At 47.4% G+C, this 23,636-nt stretch overlaps 1 protein-coding gene across 6 annotated transcripts in view; it reads left to right on the forward strand.

The window, feature by feature from the left end:
• LOC138579456 (protein FAM118A-like) overlaps positions 1-23,636 on the forward strand; it is a 334,356-nt gene that overhangs the window by 141,900 nt on the left and 168,820 nt on the right. For all 6 annotated transcript variants that reach the window (XM_069649790.1, XM_069649786.1, XM_069649789.1 and 3 more), the window contains exon 4: positions 3,484-3,705. In XM_069649790.1, coding sequence (XP_069505891.1) covers positions 3,484-3,705 — 222 coding nt within the window. The remainder of the gene's footprint in view (positions 1-3,483; positions 3,706-23,636) is intronic.

Genomic DNA, 23,636 nt, shown 5'->3' on the forward strand with positions numbered 1-23,636 from the left:
ATTACCGGTTCTCATGATCAGTTTCGGGTTCTGCCATTCGGGCTCACCTCAGCCGCGAGGGTCTTCAACAAGCTTATGGCAGTGGTGGCAGCAAGTATAAGAAGGGAAGGGATTCACATACACCCCACCTAGACGACTGGTTAATCAGGGTTATTTCTCTGGAACTGTCTCAGAATCATCTTAGTCGCACCTGCCACTTCCTCTACATGCTGGGCTTCTCCCTGAATGTCAAGAATTCCCACTTGACACCTTCACAGAAGCTTCAATTCATTGGAGCAGTCCTGGATTCAGCTTCGGGAAAAAGCTTCGCCACCCGAGTGAAGGGCTCAACATCTCTTGCAGATGGTCCAAAATATTTCCGAGGGCCCAACGTCTTCCGGCATGCGGCTTCCTAAGGTTGCTCCGCCGCATGGCATCCTGTATTTCTCTGGTGCCAGAAGCCTGTCTGAGAATGAGATCCCCTCAGTCGGCTCTCAGATTCCAGTTGTCTTAATTCTCCGGCAGAATGACAGACCTTCTCCAGGTCCCAACCAAGGTCGACCAGGATCTCCTGTGGTGGGCCAGCCGAGAGAATTTCATGAGAGAACACTTTTGGCAATCATGGCCGGAGATAACAGTTGTGACTGACGCCTCCCGCACAGGATGGGGAGTGCGCATGAGAGATCTTTGAATAAGCGGACACTGGTCTCAGTCGAGACCAGGCTCCACATCAACTGTTTGGAGCTGAGGGAAATCAGACTAGCGCTGATTATCTTCCTGCCCTCAATACGGGGGAAGAGTGTCCTGATAATGACGTACAACACAGGGGCCATGCACTACCTCAACAAGAGAGGGGGGCGTAGGGTCACTGCCCCTGTGCAGAGAGGAAATGCAGCTCTGGTTCTGGAATCACTCTTCTGGCAGTTCATCTAGCCGGAGAAAAGAACACAGTGACGGACGCTCTGAGCAGGCAGAGCACATTGTCCCACAATTGTAGGAACTAGCTCAGGAAATCATTCAGGAATCTTTGTCCTTTGGGGAACCCCTTAAGTGGATCTGTTCACAACCTGTGTCAACCGCAAGTGCAAGCTGTTCTGCTTCAGGGAATTTCCCCAAAGCGGAGCTCTAAGGGACGCGTTTGTGGTGGACTGGGAGTTTCCACCGCTGTACGGGTTTCCGCAAGTCCCCGTCATTCCTCATCTCTTCAGAAGGTTGAGGAAACTCGGGAAAACTATGATCCCGATGGCTCTGGATTGTCCAGGAGAACGTGGTACCCGGACCTTCTAGAAATAGTCATCTGCCCTCCAATTCGTCTTCCCCAAAGAGAGGACCTACTCTTGTAGGAGGGAGGTCCGTTCTTCATCCAGAGATCAGGACTCTCAATCTTTATGCCTGGTGTGTGAAAGGGTGAGATATAGAGATTGGGACCTTCCGGAAGACGTAATGGAAGTGTTGCTTTCGGTTAGGAGACCAGACTAGGCGAATACGTTTCGCAGCTGGTGCAGGGAAAAGAAAAGTGATCCTTTAATGTGTAAACAACCCCATATTTTGTCTTTCTTGCTCCATCTGACCCATTCTGGGTTGCAAGAGGCCATGGCGAAGGGCTACTTAGCGGCACTATCAATCTTCAAAAGATCTCCGGATGAGGGGTTATTTCATAGTGCCGATTGTTGTACAATTTCTGAAGGGCTTAACCAATTTATTTCCACTCACGCCCTTCATCGTGCCATCATGGGATTTAAATCTTGTATTACAATGTCTTATGGGAGCTCCATTTGAGCACTTTGATGATGCTCAGTATGAAAACGGCCATTCTAGTAGCTATCACGTCTGCCCGTAGGGTAAGTGAGCTACAGGCCATATCTTCCAAACAACCTTTCACTTCCTTTTCCACGGATAAAGTAATTTTAAGAGTTAGGTCATCTTTCCTTCCAAAAGTTGTGTCAGAGTTTCATTTAGCACAATGTATTGTACTACCATCTTATTACCCTCCTCCTCATCCATTTAACGAGGAGGAGAGGCTACTTCGCCTAGACCCGGAAAGGGCACTAAGCTGCTACATTACTACAAGATGGTCAGCTTTTCATCGGTCATGCTGGCCAAAGACTGGGCATGGCAGTCACAAAACAAACAATCTCTAGATGGATCGTAATATGCATAACAGAATGTTTCTCAGTAACAGGCAAAGATTTGCACGTAGGTTTTAGGGCGCATTCCACTAGAGGGGTGGCTGCTTCTTTAGCTCTGGAAAGAGGTGTGCCCGTGCGGGACATTTGCAGAGCAGCAACCAGGTTGTCACTTCATACATTCAGTACATTTTACTGTGTAGATTCTTTTTCAGGAGAGGAAGCCAAATTTGGCAAGGCTGTCCTCCATAATATTAACAAATAAGTACATTATTGGCACCCACTGCCTAGGCCAAACTGCCGTGGGAGTCTATCAAAGATGAGGAATACGTGGGAGGACACAATCCATTCGAAGAACAAGTTACTTACCTGTGGGATTGTTCTTGCAATTGGATATTCCTCCCACATATTCCTCATCAACCCTCCTATTCATCCCCTCTTTCCTGCCTAGAATTTCCGTGTCTTACACCTTCCTTTCTCGCAACAAACAAACAGTGCGCGTGCTTCATTTACCAACGTCAACCTCACGAGGGACGCCACGGAGGCCATTGTGGACCAAGACTCAATGCTGCACGATGCTCGACTCTGAAAAAAAATTCCGAAGCAAGCTGCAACCAGACTTGAATATCAAAGATGAGGAATATGTGGGAGGAACATCCAGTCGAAAGAACGTTACCCCGGGTAAGCAACTTCTGTGCTAGACTACAGGGTTACAAAGTTGGTGCAGGACGTCCTTCTGCTCACATTGTACACAATGCTATTGGTAGATCTACAGGGACTTCAAAGGGAGGCTCTCCATTCAGATCCTAGGGCTTCCCTACGGCCCGGTCACCTGCAAAATAGTGAAATGGTATAGATGGTCGCCACAGGGGGGCCCCCACCCCCGTCACCACCACCTGCACGTGCATTGACCGAGGGGTATTTGGATTTTTAAGGAGTGTTGTGATCAGCAGTTGTTTAAGGGTTTCTCTGACTTTCCCACTTTGAGTGAGAAGTTGCAAAGTGTATTAGCACATGGAAGTTATTATTGACTTCTTCTCAGCCAATCGGAATGTAGTCAATAACTACTGGTATTGACTGCCTTCAGAAGCAGAAAGGGAAACAACTAAAAGCATTTCTCTGCGTTCAAGAAACAGCGATGCCATTTCTCATCAACATTCCTTTCAAAAAGTTCCTCCAACCTAATTTAACCCAACAAAGTGACATCTTAAACATCCCTAGATGCCCCTGGGTGAAATAGGATTGTTTTAATTGGGAGGTGACCTTTGAAAGCTTGTTCAACTGTTTCAATTTTCTTGGTTAACGCTTGTAGTAATGCTTGGTGAAATCTTTTAAAGAGTGTTTTAAGAATGCAGTGTTCTGTCATTTTCTCTGCCAGCGCTCCGGTGACACAAAGCCTACCTTTTTCCGGGACTGTTTAATGCGAATATTCGAGAACATAGAACAGTGCATCACCTGCCCGACCATCCTAGAAGACATCATGTCCCTGATGGAGCAGGGCTGTATGATTGTGACCACGAACTATGACACCATGCTGGAGTCGTGTGGCCTTCAGAAGCGGAAGCCTATGGAGTCCATTGACATGAGGGACCCGGCCAAGGTAGGACAGGAAAATTAAATTCAAAAGGATTCCAAACCACTCCCATGTTATTTACAACCTTATTCAAATGTGTGACTACCAAAAGGCTGTGATTGGCCCATCACATGATGTAGACACCAGACCAAGCATGCAGCTTGCCTCTGCACAGTCAACAATGCACACAGAACACTATACTTTACCCAAGTTAGCACATATGTGCCTTTCACCTCCAATACAGTCACAGCTGAGTGCCCTTCCTCAGCAGTGCAGAAAGACTGCCAAGCCCCCGGCTCCAGATGTAGGTGAAAGGTGAAGAGGGACAAAATGTGGCTCTGGTAAATACAAACATCTCCGTTTGCAGTATTTGTAGGATGAAATGCTGAGCCGACATGGGCAGGATTTGAAGATGTGTCATTACATCTATTTAACATTTTACCATCTGTCTATTGTCCTCATGCATGTGCTTTCTACTCTATAAAAGTTCTCCTGCTTTTAGTCATGTTTGTGCTTGCTCATTAGTGAATACATATTCACCATGTATGTGAATACATCTCCTATAATCACACTGTATTCTCCAATCCCATCATAGTTCAGGATATGTGCAAGTGGGGCGCACATTATTCTGGATTAATCAAGGAGATTCACTCACCTTGATAGATATTATGATGTTCGAATCCACACACGTGCGCCATATGACCATGCAATGGAAAACACTATGCACACTGCTTGTCGCATTCATTGGTCACTCAGACATGTATCACTTATAATAGTTTCATTGCCACGGTCCATTGGTGAAGGCCTTCATGGAAGGCGTCCAGAGAATATACCTGTCAGTGGCTAAACCAGGGCAGCAGAGGTTAATTTGAACCTTTCCACCAATCCTCACTTAAAGATTTCACATCCAGGGCCACCTTATCAGTAATTCAGGCACTGTCAGTAGAGAAGCCTTTCGTAGCATAGCTCAAAGACAACACTTCTGGCAAAGTTCATGTCAAAGTACTATATGAACCAATCCATTCAGCTGCCTGATTTGTTTCAAACACGAGCAGAGAGGAGCCTGCATACAGTATGCTTAGAACAGTTTTGTTCTGTATGGAAAAAACAAAAGCACAAAGCCGGCAATTCTTTGTATCATGTCAGTAGAGAAGGGCAAGAGTTGAGTTTAATGACCAAAAACGCATTGCAAGATGTATTGTATATAGCATTCAAAAATGCTACAAACTTGCTTAAAAGACTTTTCCCTCTATCCCAAAAGTGCATTACTAATGTGGGACCATAGCTACGCTCACATTATTAACTATGATTCCACAAGAACATAATCCAGACACCCACAACACAGGATGTGATTTAGGGGCTACTCCCCAGACTTTCAGTGCACCACACTCCATTCATTCCAGTTTCAGTCCGGGCTGCTCAGGCATTGTGTCACACAACCAAAACCTGACACCCACAACACAGAATGCAGATTGACTACTCACTCCATTCAGGTAGGCTAGGCTCCAATCCAAGGGTGTACCCACAACAAGCAGCCCCTGGGAAGGCTCCAGCCAGTCTGGCAGGAGGCAGCCCCAGAGCCATCCATGGTCCTTCCACCCAACAGCCAATCAGGGAAAGGGGACAGAGCCAGGGCTTCTCGGGACTTAGAGAAGCAAGGGGGTAAGGCAAAGTCAACCAAGAGGCCACCAGAGGCCATCTTGCCTAGGTACCCATGATACCTAGGGCCACTGTCACATCAGCATGTAGCTGCCACCAGCCCATGGGCTAATTCTGTAATTGATTCAAATCGATTTAGGCAACGGACAGACCGCATTCTGATCCGACCTGGTTGGTGCAGACATTTTGGACTTGGGTGCAGCATTATCATGGAGATGCTGAGCTATAACCAAAGGTCCCACTCACCTTAGAAGTCAGGGGCGATTCAACAGCCCAGAAGGAAGCTGTCGCCAAAGGCTACGAAGGCACGCCTCTGTACGCTCACACCAGAAAAAATACAAGCCGCTAGGGAAGAAGGCCCAAAATGTGCCTGCAAAGGTAACAAGTGTTTATTCCACAAAACATAGAAAACACCTGCAAAGGACGCTGCTGCACGAGAACGCTCAGAGCTCTAGGAGCACGTGCTGGATCTTACAACTACAGACAGCGTCACTCAAGATGTCATATTATATAGTACAATTCTGCCATCCCAATTGGATGGGTACTACACGTATAAATCTGCTCCATATGAGATGCCTGGCCATTTGTCCATCTTCATCTGTCCATCTCCATCCATGTGGGTGCTGCTGGGTTCATCAACCATGGTGAGGTTGGTCTAACAATTAATTGGCTACTCTGTTACGCAATGTTACCTTATCAGTGATGCAAACAACTGGAACACATATCCTTGGGCTGCAGAAGAGCTGTGGTCACACTAACTCACACGCTTCATTCATTCCCAGGCAGCTCAGCAACTCCCATGTTCCTCCACCTTCATTTTGGCTATAATTTAGTTGCTACTTTGCACCTTGCTGCGCAAAACACATTACCCATTTCTGGAGAAGTGATAGCCTTGCCTTCTGATCTAAGTGATCGACTGAGGGGTGTCAAACGTTTTGGGGTTGGTGGTCTGTGTTTGGGTGGTGCTGTGGCATACAGGGGTATTGTGGTGAAAGCATTGTAAGGCTGTATTTCTCATGCCGGGATCATTGGGGGAAGGGATCCTTGCTATCTCTCTCACGGGAGGGTACTGCCAAGCGGCGTGCTGCTCCTTTCTCATGACCTTGTAGGGTGCATTCTTCCCTGTGTGCGAGGGCCTGTAATTCTTTGGAACAATGAAGGAGTTCATGGGCTGTGTTGGACCTGGCAGGGGTGGGTGTGTTTTTTGTGCTCATGCAAAGGACCTGTTATCCAAGCACCTAATACTATTCACCACGCTTGGGCCTACATTCTAGGATGGCTGCCATTTGTCTAAAATGGCGTTCACATTTGTGTCTCTTCTATGGCTCCTAATACATGCATTACAGTGATCATTTACCCCCCTTTGTGTGTACCCTCTTCCCGCAGCTCCACAAATGTGTCTTCTAACGACTTTGCCTTATTCGGTATCGCTTAGGAGGGTGGGAAGATCCTGTCTCCTCCCCAACAACTACCCGAGGAGCTAATCATAGGCACCTATTTCCCACCCTTGCACTAACCCCTTCAGCATAATGTAAACAAAACCACCACAGAGAAATACTCCCCTCTATCACTTTGAGTAGAATTCCCAGCAGGCAACGGCGATCCCCCATGGGTTTGGGAGAGAGGCGCTGTTACCCGAGTCATTACCACAGTAGAGGTGCACTCCAAACTAACGGAAGGGGCATGTGACGAATCCTGGAAATTCGTCTCTTCTCCCCAAGGTTGAAACACTCCCTTTATGACTAGGGAGTCGAGCCTGCTACACAATAACCTCCGTAGGGGATGGGGCAAGTGTGATCTCACTGGGGGTCACCCCCATTAAGAGATAAGGTGACCTCGGGAAGGGATTTGTTTATACTTACCTCATAACCCAACTCCTCATTGTTAATGGCATTCCTAGGGACTGACCAAGGCAATAATGTGCAGGGCCCTTAAAACCAGGCTGGAGTCATTTCTGAGCTTCTGTCAAGTTTCGCTCTTTACTTGTGGGTTGGTTAGGTTGAGCCGCTGCTCAGGGCGTTGGGTCTGGTTGATTCTGGGTGGCTGGCTCAATTATTTGCATCATTTAGGCACAACTCAGACTTTATTTACCTTAACTCCTATTGGTCCTTAGAAGGGTTCCCCAAGCCATCATGGTGGTCAGGAGGCAGGGACTTGATTGGATAGGAACATTCTGCAAGATGATTGGAGGTTGAGTGGACTTGGAGACAGTATGAGAATTCTAAACTGCCTTTCATCGTCCTCATTTAATCAGGAAGGTCCTGTTAATTAAGTCCCTTATGTAAATCCAAAATAAGTACCCTTTAAGTAAACCTAGGTTGGTGAGAAAGCAGATTCCTATGCAGACCTCCGTGGGACAAGACATGGTGAGAAACTGGAGGGAGCGCTGCGCTCTGGTTCTTTGAAAAAGACAATTTCAGTGACTAACTTTAATTTCTGTGGAAGGAAGCAAGGATCAACTGTTTCCAGAGTTGGTTTTGACAGAAAAAGTTAATCTAGATAAGTTTAGGTATTTAGTTAGAAGGAAAGGTTCTAAGATTACATTCAAAGACTTACACTGGGCCTCATTACGACCCAGGCGGTAACCATGGCACTAGTAGCGCCATGCTTGCCGCCGGTATTTTACCAACTCCGCCATGGTGAATGGTGGAATTACCGCCCCATTCCAAGGTTGGTGGGGCAGTAATTCCCCATTCATCATTGGCCCTTCCCCATTCCCATTTTTGCCCCCATAGGGCTCAATGGGAATGGGGAAGGCAGTAATTATGGTACCACAAATTGCGGTACCGTAATTTCCTCGAAAGTCCCTTTGCGGGTTCCTTCCTTAACGACTGGTAAAACCAGCTGTTAAGGTCGGGACCAGCAAAGGGACCTCGTAATTAGGCGTAAAGGGTTTAACGGCGCCAACACCTTTTACGGTGCCGTTAACCCCTTACCGCCTGGGTCGTAATGAGGCCCTTACACTGTGTTTATTGAGTTCTAAAACCTGCTTTCTACGGCCTTAACTGAACTTTACATTGTATTTTGAGGAGCGTTCATTCAGGTTAAAGAAACGAACGCAGTTAGGTGCGCTCAACATAAGAATATTCTTTTGAGATGGAGTTTAGAGGCGCATCATCCCGAGCACCCGAGCACGACAAGTATTGCTGGAGTGATCCGGTCTTGCGCGCACAGCTTTTCGGGCATCAGTTAAGCTGAGACGCTTCTTTTCGAGCACCTGCGTACGACTGGTATTTCAGAAGTAAAATGTTCGTGCGTGCGTATGACCTGAGGGAGTAGTGAAGCTCTCCTTCAAAGGCAAGCAAGCTGTGTCTCAGCTGATGCATGCGCTGCGGTCGTAGTTAAACCTTTATAGTGGCTGCAGTGTGCATGCGCGGAGACAAGAGTCCTCGTAATACGGCACCTGTTGCCTTTTTTTCTTTTTTCTTCGTTACGCAAGGTATTTCCATTTGGCTTGGAACTAAGTAGAAATAAAACTGTCAAATGGAGCAAGCTTGAAAACAGGTCTAAACGTGAAATATTAAAGAAGAGCTAAATTACAATAACTACTTATTGGTTGTTTTAATAAACTCAACAGAAACATTTTTAGGAGAGCATCCTAGGACCAACAAGTTGCAAAGGTGAATGAACAACTAAGTACAGACATTATTTCAAAATAAGTATTGGATTAAATAGTAGAGCACTGTTGGAGACAGAGACTTCAGTAAACACTATGAGAGCGCCATTCCTGCTAAAGAGAGACACTTCTCATTAGAACAATATTCGTTGATAATTTGGAATTTGGTGAACTAATTTCTAAGCAAACAAGCTCTGAAAAATCCAATCTTAAGGAAGCTACTACCCTGGAGGAATTCATCAAGGGTGGGGATATTGATTCTTTCCGTCTTCCAGATTCTCAGGAAGACTACACAGGTACTGTTACGACATGAAGCCACAGGAGTGGGGGGAGAATAGTGCCTAGGAGAATGTTAACGTCTTGCTTTCTTATTCTCTACAGGTGGAGCTCGGCTGGTTTGAAAGAGAGAGACTGACCTGTGTTCTGTTTTTATTTTATCCACTTTCCTCTTTTCCCCAGGGATGTTGTGATTCCTGCTGCTTTAAATCAGTAGTTTCCTACACATCCTGGGGGGACTGTGGAGCTCAGCAGCTCCTGCTGATCAAGATTCAGGACCAGACAGAATGAAAGGCCAATAGAACGATCCGCCTGAGCTGCTGAAACCACTAGTTAATAGGGCTGAATTGCAGGAGTTAATTAGGGAACTGAGGGATGAGCTTCGGGTTTCCCATCAGGAGAATGCAAAACTAAGTAGGAGGGTAGAGGAGTTGGGAGCAGTAGTGTCCCAAATACAGGTCTCTATAAGACAGCCCAGTTTAGAGGCAGGAGATCTTCATGAGCAACCCCCTCTGTTGGTTAGGGAAGATTCTGAGGTAAGGGCAAGTGGGGATAGAGGAATGGAGGGGTCAGTAGTATCTGTCCCTTTGGCCCCTCCAGAATATTTTATTGGGACGCTAAGAGGTTTCCATTTCTTTTAACTCAATGTGAGTTACACTTCCTCTGTAGGCCAGGGAGTTTCCCCGTTTCCCCACAGAAGAGGCCAGAGTAGTGTTAATTCTCTCATATCTGACTGGGGAGACAGCTGCATGGTCGGTATTATTAGTTAGGCAGAAGAATCCAATTTTAAAGAGTTTGGTTCAATTTCAAATGGAGTTTAAAAAGATGTTTGGGAAAAGGCAGCTGTCATTAGAAGGTGATGGAGAGTTATTAGAACTTAGACTGGGAAATAGAGATTTGGTGAGCTACATCACCCAGTTTAAGTCGTTGGTGATGGAAAGTAATTGACCGGAGGAGAAGAGAACAACATTGTTTTATCGCGGTCTTAGGGATGACCTTAAGGATGCTTTGGCTAACATTGTGGATAGACTCTCTACCTGTGACGCTCTGATTGATTTGATCATGCAGGTTGATTTCCGGTTAAATGAGAGAAGGAATGAGAAGAGGAGAGGCTGGTTAGACCCCAAGTTGGTTCAGCAAGTTGAGAAACCAAAGGATTTGGGTATTAAGGATGATAATGGAAATGGAACAGAGACAGGAAGAAGAATTCGGGCCCCTTGTCCAAGGAAGAGAAAGATACTGCGGGAGAAGTGGGCAGTTCCTAGGTAACTGTCCATATACTCCTAAAAGATCTCAGTCTTCTGGTTCCAGAACACAGGTTGCGGAAAGCACTCTTCAGTCAGCTGTGCCGCACATCACCATCAATGTATCCTTGTTTCATTTGGGGAATTGAAGGGTTCTGGGCCTGCCATGATTGACTCGGGGGCAACTGGGAATTTCATGGACAGAGGGTTAGCTGATTCTTTAGGAATTCCCCTAGTGAAAAAGGTGATGCGGGAACAAGTGAGGGCAGTGGATGGGTTTTGTTTAACATGTGGTCCAATCACCCATGGTACGGTTTCTCTACATTTCTTTGCGAGTGGTGAGCACCGGGAGAAAATTGTTTTCGTGTTGATTGATGCCTCTCAGTTAAAGATAATTTGGGAATGCCCTGGCTGACCTCTCACAATCCAGTTATTGACTGGAGTAGAAGGGTGGTTGATTTTAGTTCCTCTTTTTGTAAAGGACATTGCTTTCAATTCTCGAGCAGGAAGGAAGGTGAAGTAAATGAGGGTAGGGTTAGGAATTTGGCTTTGGCAGATGGAGGAGGAATCAGTCATTCAATTGGAACGATTTTGGGAAGTTTACCAGAGTGTTATAATGATTTTGCTGGTGTTTTTTATGAAGTGAAGGCTGGAGGTTTACCTCCACACAGATCCTATGATTGCAAAATTGATTTGGAGGATGGAGCGATGTTGCCCTGTAGTCGTGTGTATGCTTTAACGGAAAAAGAAAATGAGTTTCTGAAGGAATATCTGGATGAGAATTTAGCTAAGGGCTTTATAAGGCATTCTCAGTCCCCAGCAACATCACCCTTATTTTTCATCCCAAAGAAAGATGGGAAGTTAAGAACTTGTATAGATTACCACTCCCTGAACAGGGTAACCATCAAAAATCGGTATCCATTGCCTCTGAGTTCTGAGATGTTGGATCAAGTTCAGGGAGCGGCGATCTTTTCTAAGTTGGATTTACGGGGAGCTTACCATCTGGTCAGGGTCAGGGAGGGGGATGAATGGAAAATGGCATTTAAGACCCGTTGTGGACTATTTGAATATCAGGTCATGCCTTTTCGTTTGTGTAATGCTCCAGCCGCTTTTCAATTCTTTATTAATGACATCCTTAGGGAATTTTTGGACATCTTTGTGGTGGTCTATATAGATGATATTTTGTTCTCCCGATGAAGAAAAGCATAAGAGACATGTGAGGTACTGGAGAGGGTACGTGAGAACCACCTTTTTGCTAAGCTAGAAAAGAGCCAATTTCATACTAGGACTGTGGAATTTCTCGGGTTTGTGATATCTCCTTCAGGTTTGGAGATGGATGATAAGAAGGTACACGGTGTTAGAAAATGGCCTACTCCAACACGGGTGAAGGAAGTTCAAAGTTTTCTGGGATTCATAGAAGAATCATTGAGGGATTCTCCCAGATTATTCTGCCAATTACAAGACTCTTGAAGAAGGTGGTGAAGTTTTGTTGGAATGACGAGGCAGAGAAGGCTTTTTAAGTTCTGAAAGGAGAATTCACTTTAGGTCCGATTTTGCTCCATCCGGATTCTTCTTAGGCTATCTTTGTTGAGGCTGACGCTTCGAACTTGGCAATGGGGGCAGTCTTGTCCCAACGACATGAACGCACAGGACAGTTGCATCCAGTAGCTTTCTTCTCTAAAAGGTTTTCGGAAGTTGAGTGTAACTACACCATTATGGATCGGGAAATATTGGCTATTAAGGTAGCTTTCACGGAGTGGCAGCACTGTTTGATGGGGGCCAGACAGAAGGTCACAGTTCTTACGGACCACAAGAATTTCTTGTTTTTGAAATCAGCTAGAACCTTAACTCCTCAGCAGTTACGTTGGTCTTTATTCTTTGCCGACTTTGACTTTGTAGTTACTTTCAGATCCGGAAAGCTGAATGGGAAAGCGGACGCCTTGTCAAAGCAGTTTCCTGGCAGTGAGCATGAGTTGGACATGAACCCCAAGCCAGTGATTCCAGAAGATCATTTCATTTCATCAAGTATATCCACTAATGATGATTTGAAACAGGGAATTCAGAACTTTTTAAGTCAGGAAGAGATGGACGCGTGGGCTCATCAAGATTCGGCTACATCGGTGGGGGAGGGGTTGCTTTATGTGAGAACCATATTATTTCTTCCCATTGAAGGGCTAAGGGAGAGGATTCTGAAGGGGTATCATGATTTTGGGTTGGTAGGACATCCTGGTTTTCGAAAGACCTTATATCTGGTTCAAAGACATTTTTGGTGGAGAACTATGAGAGTGGACATGTTAAATTATGTAAAAACTTGTGAAGTTTGTACTAAAGTCAAGATATCTTGTGGAAAACCAGTTGGGCTTCTGGAACCTTTGCCTATACCTCCACATCCTTGGCACACGGTTTCTTTGGATTTTTTGGTTGATCTACCTGTGGATCAAGGATGTTCTGTTGTTCTTGTTGTTGTGGATTTACTTACCAAGGAGGCTCATTTTATTCCAGTGAAGGGTCCAGCAACGGCATCTACATTAGGTCAAAGGTTTTTGCAAGAAGTTGTACGTTTACATGGTTTACCCAGTAGGGTGATCTCAGATTGAGGAATTTTGGAAGGCCTTTTGCAAGGAGCTTGGTATGGAGATTCTAATGACACCAGGATATCACCCAGAGGCAAATGGTCAAGTTGAGCGAGTCAACCAAGAACTGGAAAAGAATGTACGTCGTTTTTGGCATGGAGGAAAAGGATGGATGGATCAGCTGTGGAAGGCGGAATTTGCTTATAACAATTCCAAGAAGGATTCAACTTCCATGTCACTTTTCATTTGCAGTAGGGGGTTTTCATCCACATTTTCACAGAGATTTGGTTGTGAGAGATATTTCCAGTCCGGCCGTGGAGGAGCGATTACAAACCATGAAAGAAGGATTAGAGAAGATTACTAAATCTTTACAGTAAGGAGAGTTATAAAAGGTTTGCAGACAGGAAACGTAAAGTCAGTCCTAGTTATGAGATTGGAGATTTGGTTTGGCTTTCTACCAAGTTTTTAAGGCTGAAGGGATGTAACAAGTTTAGTCCCCAATTTGTGGGGCCTTTTGAGGTTGAGAGGATTATCAATCCAGTGGCAGTGAAATTGGGATTACCTGCTTGATTGAAGGTGCATCCAACATATCATGTGAGTCTGTTAAAGCTAGTGATTAAGTGAACCAGATTAAATTCAGTTCCTCAGGTGATTTTGACTGAAGACAATACAGAGGAATTTGAGGTCCGGGCAATTTTGGATTCTAGAAAATCGAGAGGAAAGGTTCAATATTTGATTGATTGGGTGGGTTATGGTCCCGAAGAAAGGTCTTGGGAGTTTGCTGAATATGTTCATGCACTGAGTCTGGTGTCCAAGTTTCATAGAAAGAACCCTAGTAAGCCAGGCCCTGAGGGCAGGGCTTGAGAAGGTGGTACTGTCAGGTTTCACTGATCACTTGTGGGTTGGTTAGGTTGAGCAGCTGCTCAGGGCGTTGCGTCTGGTTGATTCTGGGTGGCTGGCTCAATTATTTGCATCATTTAGGCACAACTCAAACTTTATTTACCTTAACTCCTATTGGTCCTTAGGAGGGTTCCCCAAGCCATCATGGTGGTCAGGAGGCAGGGACTTGATTGGATGGGAACATTCTGCAAAATGATTGGAGGTTGAGTGGACTTGGAGACAGTATGAAAATTCTAAACTGCCTTTTATTGTCCTCCTTTCATCAGGAAGGTCCTGTTAATTAAGTCCCTTATGTAAATCCAAAATAAGTACCCTTTAAGTAAACCTAGATTGGTGAGACAGCAGATTCATATGCAGACCTCCGTGGGACAAGACATGCTGGGAAACTGGAGGGGGCGCTGCGCTCTGGTTCTTTGAAAAAGACAATTTCAGTGACTAACTTCAATTTTTGCGGAAGGAAGCAAGGATCAACTGTTTCCAGAGTTGGTTTTGACAGAAAAAGTTAATCTAGATAAGTTTAGGTATTTAGTTAGAAGGAAAGGTTCTTAGATTACATTCAAAGACTTAGGGCCTCATTACACGGAAGGCGGTAATGATTAACGGTCACTGTTAATGGTAACGGTGACCGTTAACCATTACCGCCTTACTACGAGGTCCCTTAGCGGGTTGGTGCTTTAACGCCTGCTTTTTGCAGGTGTTAAAAACCAACCCGCTAAGGGACCTTGGTGCTAATTACGGCACCGCAAGATTGCGGTGCCGTAATTAGCACCTTCCCCATTCCCATTATGCCCTATGGGTGTCATGCCGCCGAGTTCCTGGCGTCTATGGAGCCGCGGACGACGCAGAACTTAGACCCGTCCGCCAGCAGCTTTCGGCCACGCCCCCTGTTTCCTGGTTTCACTTTCCTTCTGTTCCCATTGGTTGGGCGCTCCGCAGCCCGGTGTTTTAACCAGCCACTTCCCGGTCACGGGTGCGTCGCAACGCTTCCGGTTTCGTCCGTTAGCCCTGAGTTTCTTGCTACCTGTTGCTCTATTCCTGGGTTACCCGCCTTTCCCGCCGGTCGGGTCCTCGCGCCCAGTCCGACTCCCCACGCTGTTCTTCTTTCGTCCTTCCGCTGGTTCTGTCTGCCTTTCTCTCGCTCTCTTGGCTTTGTTTCACTCGCCCGCCTCCTCTGCCCTCCTTCCAACTTGCTTACCCTCCCTCCTTCCCATCTTCACTTACCGCCTTTCTTCCTCTTGTCTGTTCCGCTTGTTCCGTCCTTCTGTTTCCTACTTCCTCTCACTCTGCTCCGTACCTTTCGTGTACCAGTTCCCTGCCTTGTCCATTGGATTTGCTCTCGCCTACCTCCCGGATAGTTTTGCTGTGACCTTCCGTGTACCAGACTCCGGCCTGTTCCCCTGGACTGCCTTTGCTTACCGTTTTGTTACTTCCACTTCTAGCCTTGTGTACCAGATCCTCGGACCGCTTACTGGACTGCCTGTGTCCTGGGGGGGTTCACACCCACGTGTTGCCTCCAGACACTTTCCACCAGCTCTCACCCTTCAAGGATTCCTGGTTCCACTCCTCCAAGGCACCCGACAATAACACAGGGGTTTTTTGTGCTTAAGGGCTTTTTCCCCTCCTGGTCGATCCCGGGGGAGGGGCCCCTTGGTCTCCCTACTTGGGGGGCATGGTGGCTTCCTCCCGGGGTCGTCCCTATCTACATAAAAAAAAGGTGCGATCACGAAGAAAGGAAAAGAAGGGTTCTTGGAAGGAAGAAGAAGGTGAGGAGTCGGGGGAGGGGGAGATCTCAGAATCTACACTGTCGGACAAAGATATCACCGACCCCGGTGACAGTTTGCGACGCCAAAAAGAGATGGCCACCCCACAGCAGGTACAAGAACTCGTAGCCGCTGTACAAAGTCTAAATTTAGAGATGCAGAACTTTAAGACAGCTAACGCCACCCTACAACAGCGTCTGACGGACAGGGAAAGACCTTTAACCGATTTACCTCCACTTCCCCTAGTATCAGGGAAGTTCGATGGTTCCCCTAAAAAGGTTAAGGAGTTCCTGGACGCATGCAATCTTCATTTTTCCTTTCGCCCTCAGACCTTTGCCTCAGACCACGCCAAGGTGGGGTTTATGATCACCCACATGACCGGGAATGCCCTGGCTTGGGCTACCCCTTTAATAAAGCAGCCAGACCCGGTTTTACAGGACTACAATGCCTTTAAGGTTCTGATTCAACAAACCTTTCTGCAAACAGAGAGTACCTACTTGGCCTCGGAGGACCTCCTTGACATCCGTCAGGGGAATTCTGATCTACTGACATACATCACCGCTTTCAAACAGGTGGCAGATGAGGCAGGTTGGCAGGAACAGGCCCAGTATGCCATATTTCGGCGAGGTTTAAGGGAGGAATTGAAGGATGAACTAGCCCGGATAGAAAGACCGGTGTCTTTTGCCGAACTCCTGACAGCTGCCCTCCGAATTGACTTCAGAATGATGGAAAGACGTCAAGAAAAGAAGAAGACCAGGTTAAGTGTACCCCCTCTCTTGGAGACTCACTCACCCGCGTCAGTGCCCTTCCAACGGACCGCTGAGGAAGAACCTATGCAGATCGGAACCACCAGAGCCCCGCTCACACCTGAAGAAAGGAAACGGCGCAGGGAGGGTTCCCTGTGTATGTACTGCGGGTCGTCCTCACATCTATTACGAGATTGTCCAGAAGTACCGCCCAGAAGGTCGGGAAACGCTCGCCCTCGGTAAACATTGGGACGCATTACCGAGGGGCTGCTCTTAGTCCCTACGCGCCTCTTTCTGTATCCTCTACTGAAACGTCTGAGGACTCCCGGTTGATGGTGCTCACAGTTTCTCTCAGAGTGGGCCCCAAGGAAGTAACCACTTTAGCCCTACGCGACTGTGGAGCAGCAGGGAACTTCATGGATACCCATTGGGCAGAACGACATGGAGTGAAAAGGATAGCCAAACGAGAAGATCAAAAGGTGGAAGGGGTTGATGGTGAACCTTTGAGCTCGGGTTTGATCACTCACACCACAGAAGCACTTACTTTGTCCATCCAGCAACATATCGAAAGTATCACATTTAATATCATCTGGGCTGCTCACTTCCCCCTAATCCTGGGTATCTGTTGGCTACGCAGACACAACCCCAGTATTGACTGGTCTAGAAACTTACTTAGTTTTCAGTCCTCACTATGCAAATCGGAATGCTTGCCAGAACCAAGATTCGAGACCGTCAAGACCACAAATAGCTACGAGGTCAGAACAGTACACTGTCTCCCACACTACCTGAAGGAGTTCAACGAGGTGGCAACTGAAAAGATACCCGTTGAGCTCCCTCCGCACCGGCCTGAAGACTGTTGCATTGATCTCACCCCAGGTGCATTGGTACCCTTCGGTAGGATGTTTCCACAGTCTTTGGAAGAAAAACAAGACCTCCGAACGTATTTGGACAGCAACATGGAAAACGGGCTCATAAGGCCTTCAAAGTCCCCTGCAGGGGCATCCTTGTTCTTCATCTCTAAAAAGGATTCAAAGGAGTTGAGGCCGTGTATAGATTATCGCGGTCTAAACAAGGTTACCATAAAAGACCGGTATCCTATGCCATTGATCACCGATATCCTACAAGCTGTATAGGGTGCTACCATCTTCACCAAACTCGACCTGAGGAATGCTTATCACCTACCCCGGGTGCAGAAAGGAGACGAATGGAAGACAGCATTCCGGACTCCTTTCGGACTTTTCGAATACCAGGTAATGCCGTTCGGGTTGGTAAACGCCCCGTCGGTATTCCAACGGTTTATGGACAGACTATTCTCCGATCTCCTGTGCCAAACCACATTGGTATACTTAGATGACATTCTGATCTACTCTCGCACTCCTGAAGACCATGTGGAACATGTCAGGGAAGTATTCAGAAGGCTCCAGAGAAATCATTTATCTGTTAAACTCGCCAAATGTGTATTTTCAGCCTCCTCCATTCCTTATCTAGGATACATTCTGTCCGACCACAGTATCTCCATGGATCCTAACAAAGTGTCTTCCATCATTGAATGGCCTTCACCCACCTCAGTCAAAGAGATACAGAAATTCCTGGGGTTAGCAAACTTCTACCAGAGTTTTATGCCTAGTTTCTCTCAAAAGATACTACACATCACCTCTCTTTTAAAGAAGTCTGCAACTCCATTCAAATGGTCAGCAGAGGCAGAAGACAGTTTTGGGAATCTTAAGGAAGCCTTCTGTTCTGCACCTATCCTACAACAACCAAACCAACATCTACCCTTCATTCTAGAGACGGACACTTCATCAGCCGCAATAGGGGCTGTACTTCTTCAAGAAATCCAGGGTACAGAACATCCGGTGGCTTATTTCTCAAAGACCCTAAACACCAGTCAAAGGAACTACTTGGTCATAGAGCGAGAGCTGATAGCCATGAAGGCGGCCTGTGTAGAATTGCGCCATCTGCTTCAAGGAGGAAGGTTCCCGTTCACCATTCGGACCGATCATAAGAACTTGCAGGTTCTCAAACAGTTTGAGTGCTACAACACTCGACAGGCCCGATGGGCTCACTTCTTCACTCAATTCGAATTCCACATAACCTACATCCCCGGCAAGATGAATGTTGTAGCCGATTCTCTCTCCCGCCGGTGTGATTACCTGCCAGAGACAGATACGCCCCTTGAACGGATGTTTCCCCAGTCCAGGAATATCGGAATTATTTCTAAATTCCTTAAGCAGGTACAGGAGGACTCTGGAGGTCGCTTTGAAGTGGAAAGACATTCTAAGGATCTGGCCTATGAAATCAGGAACAGCCTTTACCTTGTCGGTGGAAAACTCTATCTACCCACACCGGCTTTCCGCAAGATGGCACTTGCCTGGTGTCATGACTCCAAACTTGCAGGACACAGGGGAGTGGCTGGCACTCTCGAATACCTTCAAAGACATTTCTACTGGCCTACGATGAGAAGGGATGCAGATCGGTACGTTCAGTCATGTATCGTCTGTCTGCGGAGTAAGTCATCCCGTCAACGACCAATTGGTCTACTGGAACCAAGTGCTGTACCTAAGGGTCCTTGGAGCACGATCTCTACGGATTTTATAGTTGATTTGCCCCCGTCTCAAGGATGCACCTGTGTCATGGTGGTAGTGGATTCATTTACCAAATTGGCTCACTTCTCCCCATTGCCTGGTGTTCCCACTGCAGCCAAGATGGCGGAGGTGTTTCTCCAAGACATATTCCGGTTGCACGGTATGCCTAACAAGATAATTTCAGACCGGGGTAGTCAGTACACCTCCCGGTTCTGGAAGGCACTGTGTGCCAGACTAGGTATCGAAAGAGCTCTCACCTCTGGATTCCATCTGCAATCCAATGGGCAAACCGAACGCCTGAACGGAACCCTGGAACAGTACTTAAGGTGCTTCATCAACTCCCAACAGGACAACTGGAGCACGCTACTCCCTCTAGCTGAATTCTCCTACAATAACTCCACACATACCGCTCTGGGGTTTAGTCCTTTTTTTGGTACTTATGGTTTTCACCCTCGCTCCATTCTTCCTGTCTCGGGCCTCTCTACTAGCATACCATCGGTAGATTCTTCCCTCTCCCTCCTTAGAGCGACACACAAGAAGGTAGAGGAAGGCCTTAAGTCATCCCAAGCTCAATATTGCATTCAAGCCAACAAACACCGTAGACCTATACCAGGATGGGATGTGGGTACCAGGGTCATGCTCTCCACTAGATATTTACCTCGTTGGGTACATCCCTCCAAGCTAACTCCCAAGTATCTAGGGCCATACGAGATCATACAGAAGATGAACCTTGTGGCTTTTCGCTTGAAATTACCCAACAACCTCAAAAGGGTCCATTCTGTTTTCCATGCCTCTCAACTCAAGTCATTTCATGCTGACACTTGGGCACGTCGGGTTAGACAGGCCCTGATACCTCAGGGTTCTACTCGGGCGGAATATGAGGTCGCCTAACTCTGTGACTCCAGGTATCATAGAGGCAGGCTGGAATATTTGGTTAAATGGAAGGGATACCCTTCATCGGAAAACTCTTGGGAACCCATCAGGCACATTAATGCTCCTGTCTTACTTCGCAAGTACCACTTCTTTAATCCAGAGAAACCAGGGGGAGGAACTTATGGAAGGGGGCATACTGTCATGCCGCCGAGTTCCTGGCGTCTATGGAGCCGCTGGCGACGTGGAACTTAGTCCCGTCCGCCAGCGGCTTTCGGCCACGCCCCCTGTTTCCTGGTTTCACTTTCCTTCTGTTCCCATTGGTTGGGCGCTCCGTGGCCCGGTGTTTTAACCAGTAACTTCCGGGTCACAGGTGCTTCGCAACGCTTCCGGTTTCGTCCGTTAGCCCTGAGTTCATTGTTACCTGTTGCTCTCTTCCTGGGTTACTCGCCTTTCCCTCCGGTCGGGTCCTCGCGCCCAGTCCGGCTCCCCCCGCTGTTCTTCCTTCGTCCTTCCGTTGGTTCTGTCTGCCTTTCTCTCCCTCCCTTGGCTTTGTTTCACTCGCCCGCCTCCTCTGCCCTCCTTCCAACTTGCTTACCCTCCCTCCTTCCCATCTTCACTTACTGCCTTTCTTCCTCTTGTCTGTGCCGCTTGTTCCGTCCTTCTGTTTCCTACTTCCTCTCGTTCTGCTCCGTACCTTCTGTGTACGAGTTCCCTACCTTGTCCATTGGATTTGCTCTCGCCTACCTCCTGGATAGTTTTGCTGTGACCTTCCGTGTACCAGACTCCGGCCTGTTCCCCTGGACTGCCTTAGCTTACCGTTTTGTTACTTCCACTTCTAGCCTCGTGTACCAGATCCTCGGACCGCTTACTGGACTGCCTGTGTCCTGGGGGGGGTTCACACCCACGTGTTGCCTCCAGACACTTTCCACCAGCTCTCACCCTTCAAGGATTCCTGGTTCCACTCCTCCAAGGCACCCGACGATAACACAGGGGTTTTTTGTGCCTAAGGGCTTTTTCCCCTCCTGGTCGATCCCGGGGGAGGGGGCCCTTGGTCTTCCTGCTTGGAGGACACGGTGGCTTCCTCCCGGGGTCGTCCCTATCTACATACAAAAAAAGTGCGATCACGAAGAAAGGAAAAGAAGGGTTCTTGGAAGGAAGAAGAAGGTGAGGAGTCGGGGGAGGGGGAGATCTCAGAATCTACACTGTCAGACGAAGATATCACCGACCCCGGTGACAATGGGGCAAAAATGGGAATGGGGAAGGGCAGTGGTGGAAGGGGGAGTTATCGCCCGGCCAACCTTGGAATGGGGCGGTAATTCCCCTTTCCACCAAGGCTGTGCTGGTATTTTACCGGCATGGACCAAGGTGCTAATAGCACCTTGGTCCTCCGCCTTCCGTGTAATGAGGCCCTTACACTGTGTTTATTGAGTTCTAAAACCTGCTTTCTACGGCCTTAACTGAACTTTACATTGTATTTTGAGTAGCGTTCATTCAGGTTAAAGAAACGAACGCAGTTAGGTGCGCTCAACATAAGAATATCAATTTGAGATTGGAGTTTAGAGGCGTATTATCCCAAACGTCCGCGCACAACAAGTGTTGCTGGAGTGATCCGGTCTTGCGTGCGCAGCTTTTCGGGCATCAGTTAAGCTGAGACGCTTCTTTTCGAGCGCCTGGGTACGACCGGTATATCAGCAGTAAACTGATCGTGCGTGCGCATGACCTGAGGGAGTAGTGAAGCTCTCCTTCAAAGGCAAGCAAGCTGTGTCTCAGCTGATGCATGCGCTGCGGTGGTAGTTACACCTTTATAGCTGCCGCAGTGCACATGTGCGGAGACAAGAGTCCTGGTAATACGGCACCTGTTGCATTCCTCGTTACGCAAGGTAGTGCCATTTGACATGGAACTAAGTAGAAGTAAAACTGCTAAATGGAGCAAGCTTGAAAGCAGGTCTACCTGTGAAATATTAAAGAAGAGCTAAATTACAATAACTACTTATTGGTTGTTTCAATAAACTCAATAGAAACTTTCTTAGGCGAGCATCCTAGGACCCACAAGTTGCAAAGGTGAAGGAACAATTCCTAAGTACAGACATTATTTCAAAATAAGTATTGTATTAAATAGTTGAGCAGTGTTGGAGACAGAGACTTCAGTAAACACTATGAGAACGCTATTCCTGCTAAAGAGAGACACTTCTCATTAGAACAATATTCATTGATAATTTGGAATTTGGTGAACTCATTTCTAAGCAAACAAGCTCTGAAAAATCCACTCTTAAGGAGGCATCTACCCTGGAGGAATTTAGCAAGGATGGGGATATTGATTCTTTCCGTCTTCCAGATTCTCAGGAAGACTACACAGGTACTGTTACCATATGAAGCCTCAGGAGTGGGGGGAGAATAGTGCTTAGGAGAATGTCAATGTCTTGCTTTCTTATTCTCTACAGGTGGAACTCGGCTGGTTTGAAAGAGAGGGCGCGACCTGTGTTCTGTTTTTTATTTTATTCACTTTCCTCTTTCCCCCAGGGATGTTGCGATTCCTGCTGCTTTAAATCAGTAGTTTCCTACACATCCTGGGGGGACTGTGGAGCTCAGCCGCTCCTGCGGGTCAAGATTCGGGACCGGACATCTTCAACTCTTAACATTGCTGTGTGAGACCGAGAACCAATCAATTCTCCCTTGCTGCACTCAACGATAACTTAAGGGTCTTGTGACATCTGGAGAGTAAGTGAAGAGTCAGAGAGCTGCACCAGATGAAGCCAGAAGAAGAGCTGTGCAACTGCGGAACCACAACACAGAGGAGGTGCTGCTTGGGTGGAAGGCGGTGTCAACCGTCAATCCTATGTATCCGGCAGAAAGCCTGCAGCTAACTGACCTGTGGAACACTACTCTCTGGAGTCTGGCCTTGAGCTAGAGGAGCGCGGTCCTACTGGTGCAGGAAAAGCGACTAAAAGAGTTTGAAAACCACTGACGGAGGCTAAAGCTGACGCCTAACCACCAGATGAGGAACGGTGAAGGCCGCACAACGATGCAGGGCCTACCAAAGGAGCCCGAATCCCTCCGCTGTTGCCTCAGCTGAGGGAAGCCTAAGCAAATAATGTGTGCATGCTGTACCAGGAACCGGGAGGCAGGCAGACAGTGGAATGGGTACCTCACGCCGGGGTGAGAATGCCCAAAGCCCACGAGGGGCTCATATTGAGAACTGCCTGAACTGGGGTGACCATCCCCATACCCACATTGAGGTGAGAAAGCCAAAACCCCACGAGGGGCTACCATTGAGAGCTGCCTGGACTGGGGTGACAATCCTCATACCCACAATGGGGTGAGAAAGCCAAAACCCCATGAGGGGCTACCATTGAGAACTGCCTGGACTGGGGTGACAATGCCCATGCTCCATGCCGGGGTGAGAACATCAAAAGCCCACAAGGGTCTATGAACTGCCTGGACTGGGGTGACAATGCCCATACTCCATGCTAGGGTGAGAACATCAAAAGCCCACAAGGGTCTAATACTGAGAACTGCCTGGACTGGGGTGTTAGGCAGAATCCTGTGCAGTGCCCTTAGGGACCACTACCCACAATTAAGACCACAGGTGGCAATACAAGTTTACCTTTGGTGCAAGCCTGTACTACTAAGTTATAGTGGTAGCAGTAGCAGAGCAGCCAGGCTTATCTCAAGAGTATATGAGCAGTAGCAGAGATTACACAAAGGGACCACAATTACTGTGACTCA

Source organism: Ambystoma mexicanum, chromosome 3p (genome assembly GCF_040938575.1).
Source record: "Ambystoma mexicanum isolate Mex_15411 chromosome 3p, UKY_AmexF1_1, whole genome shotgun sequence".
Taxonomy (NCBI): domain Eukaryota; kingdom Metazoa; phylum Chordata; class Amphibia; order Caudata; family Ambystomatidae; genus Ambystoma; species Ambystoma mexicanum.